This window comes from Rhamphochromis sp. 'chilingali', assembly GCF_963969265.1.
Source record: "Rhamphochromis sp. 'chilingali' genome assembly, chromosome: 21".
Lineage (NCBI taxonomy): Eukaryota > Metazoa > Chordata > Actinopteri > Cichliformes > Cichlidae > Rhamphochromis > Rhamphochromis sp. 'chilingali'.
The window spans coordinates 26,622,215-26,625,237 of NC_137949.1; the positions used below are offsets into that span (position 1 = coordinate 26,622,215).

General features: G+C 38.8%; 1 protein-coding gene across 1 annotated transcript; it reads left to right on the forward strand.

The window, feature by feature from the left end:
* Window positions 1–630: 630 nt before the first annotated feature.
* On the forward strand, window positions 631–2,512 carry znf593 (zinc finger protein 593). The gene is made up of 4 exons (XM_080870478.1): window positions 631–730; window positions 960–1,174; window positions 1,609–1,671; window positions 1,767–2,512. The coding sequence occupies exons 2-4, from the start codon at window positions 975–977 to the stop codon at window positions 1,891–1,893; spliced, it is 390 nt and encodes a 129-aa protein (XP_080726604.1). The 5' UTR covers window positions 631–730; window positions 960–974; the 3' UTR covers window positions 1,894–2,512.
* The last annotated feature ends 511 nt before the right edge of the window (window positions 2,513–3,023 follow it).

Genomic DNA, 3,023 nt, shown 5'->3' on the forward strand with positions numbered 1-3,023 from the left:
TGAAAAGTAAGTAGAGGGGGTGGTAAGAGCAGAAATACAAAGTGGGCTTGTACTGTTATATTCAGGCCGTTGTTGCTATTCCTTTTTAACCGCAATATCGATATACTTTATTTTCTATCCAATATAAACTTTGCTCTCTAAATTTATGCGAACAGTAATTCAGTTATTCTGCTTGATTTTAGCTCTGTGTGCTTTTTCTTACATCCATCTCTTTCTATTCTATTTTTTTCAGCCTGAAAATAATAACCTTTATTACAGTTTTTCTCGGGTGGTACACTGACACTGATAGTTACGCAAAGCACCAAAAGGTAGCGTGACATAGAGCATAACACACCTGACAGTTTATCAGACCAGAAAAAAATCAACTGCACTGTACCCCCCCCCCCCCCCCCCCCCCAAAAAAAAAAATCGTAATAATTGGTTGATCAAATATTATTCAACTTTATTCAACTTCGGTGGCAATTTTTCGCTAAAACTGCATGCCAAATAAGTGCTCAGCTAGCGCTATTAGTAAAAATCCGATATTCTAGGAAAATAAATGTTAATCTGAAGTGAATTACGATTAAATATAATTTTGTTAGCGTTTAAATTAAAATAGTTAAGGTGTTTTTATTATCGCCCCACTGTTAGAGACCGGGAGTTTCGCGCCCTCTGGAGGTGACTGCGTAGTATCGTTCTACTCCATTGACCCGGAAATAGATTTCACTTCTCTCGGTCACACGTGTGGAAGGTAAGCAAAGTCTGAAAATAACATCTGCGACGGCTTATTAGATGTAGATCGGCTGCAGTAACGATTGATTAGACGTTGAACGCATATTTTTGATCGGTATTTGTAAATAGATTCTAAGAATATTAACTGGGAAGTATCAGTGAAACAATCGAAAGATTTTAATGTTGACACAAGTCTGTGACGTGTCTGCGTTCATTTTGGGTGTTTAAAACCCTTTTGTTTCACACAGTACCAACTGGTTATCATGGGGAAGTCCAAACAAACCCGAAACCACAACAATGGCAAGAAGAAGAACATTGCAAAGACCTGGAAGACAAAGCGCAGGACCAAAGACCTGGATCAGATCCACTCAGACATGAAGCCTGACACAGCTGCTAAACTGCTGCATCAGGAGGTTGACTACGATGTAACCGGATGTGCACAACACTACTGCTTACACTGCGCGTAGGTATTTCTCTGTTTACTGTAACAGTCCATCTGTTAACTGACTTTGCTTGATATATATGCTGCTTACTAAACTCTTAGTCTTCATCAGTATTTCCTTTAGTAAGATATTTAATATTTCACCTTAAGTTCTGCCGAACTTTTCCCATTGGGGTAGGAAAAGAAGTAAATCTTCCCATATGAAAAGCTGGAATGGAGAAATATTCTGTATTGTCCAAGTCTGAGGCCACAGGTCTCAGCTGGAAAAGGGTGGCGTACCCAATGATGAATGATTCGAGCAAATTTCAGTCCTAATCCAGGGTTCCAGATCCTCATGGCTTCCTTAAAATGAAATGCCCTCTTCTTATACTCTCTTATGCTGTGAGCTGTTCATCTGTTAAATTTTTAAGAAATATAGATTTTATTTTAATGTGATGGCTCTTCTTGTTTTGCAGGAGATATTTTGTGGATATGAGATCCTTGAAAGAGCACTTCAAAACTAAAGTGCATAAAAAACGGTAAGCGGACCACTCTACAGTCACATATTTGGACTTACAGCTCGTAATCCTATCCATGTAAGTTTCATGGCTTACCTCCTTTTTTCCCCATCCAGACTGAAACAGCTCAGAGAAGAGCCCTACACCCAGGAAGAGGCAGAGAGAGCAGCAGGCATGGGCTCATACATCCCTCCAAAAGTTGTTGAAGTGAAGACCCAACCATTAGAGGAGGACATGGAATGAAAGCCTCTGACATTAATCCACAGACTGATTAACTCATAAAAGAGGCATTAGCAGTTAATGCTTGCAGTTATTGTTGTCACATACTTTAGTAGCAAATCTGAAAATGCCTTTTGTGACAGATAATGTTTGTTTTTCAGCCAGCTGTGAGAAACGTGGTTGTTAAACTTCCATCACCAAGTTCAGAAGACTTCTCCTTACAATCAGATGCATTGTCTGCCTATGTAAATACAAAGGATGGTGGAATGTTTTCTACAATAATAAATTTTGTGGAGTTGATTAAGTCACATTACACATGTGGAGTACAGCAGTGCAGTTAGAGCTGTACCTGAACTTACCAGACAAAGAAATAGAGGAAAACATGCATTTCTGTACACAAAGTAATATTTATTTTTCACTCTAGTTGTTCATTTAAAATACTGGACAGTTAACTAAGTTTGACTATTGATAGAAAATGTAATTCTGCTGTGTACTGTAGACCTTATTTTGTTACTGCTTCAAATGGAGGGAATTGGAGATGTGCATAGTGATTCAGATGTCTGCGACCAGGCTAACTTATACCTCGTTAAACTTCTAAATGTTCTTAATTAAACAATCTTGAGACAACACTGCACAGAGATCATATCATCATGTCTCATTTTACAGGTCACAAGGATTGGGAATGACACAGTTGGAGTGCTTGTGCTTTAGTTGGAGGCACTGGGTTTCACACGTAGTCCCCTATTTTCAGTGGCGTAGTAACTGAGCAAACTATCATAATTTTAAATATCAGGAGTATTTTTAATGCTTCAGTGGAAATTCTTGGCACTCGATGGCTGTGTGAAATCTACAGTCCATGAGCGTTACCAGTGCTGTAGCCACCTTCGGCTGTTTGTTTGTGAGTCTCTTCATTCAGTTTTGAATTTAATTACCGAAAAGCTAATCTGTTAGGTTGAAATCAGGTGACGGATTGAAAAATATCCCATATGTTTGTCTTGAGAAACGCTTGGGTTGCTTTTGAAGTATGCGTTGAGCAAGAATCCGTTTACTGTGAATCTGTGAAGCTTTGATCAGTTTTGCAGTATTTGGCTGAATCTGAGCGGATAGTATAGCCTTGTACACTTCACAATTCATTCTGCTACTTCTATCAGCAG

Excerpts from the sequence above, each read along its gene's own strand:
- znf593 (XM_080870478.1), top strand. The coding sequence starts at position 975 with ATGGGGAAGTCCAAACAAACCCGAAACCACAACAATGGCAAGAAGAAG. Across the intron at positions 1,175-1,608 it reads CACTACTGCTTACACTGCGC|GAGATATTTTGTGGATATGA; the intron begins GTAGGTATTTCT and ends CTTGTTTTGCAG. Across the intron at positions 1,672-1,766 it reads ACTAAAGTGCATAAAAAACG|ACTGAAACAGCTCAGAGAAG; the intron begins GTAAGCGGACCA and ends TTCCCCATCCAG.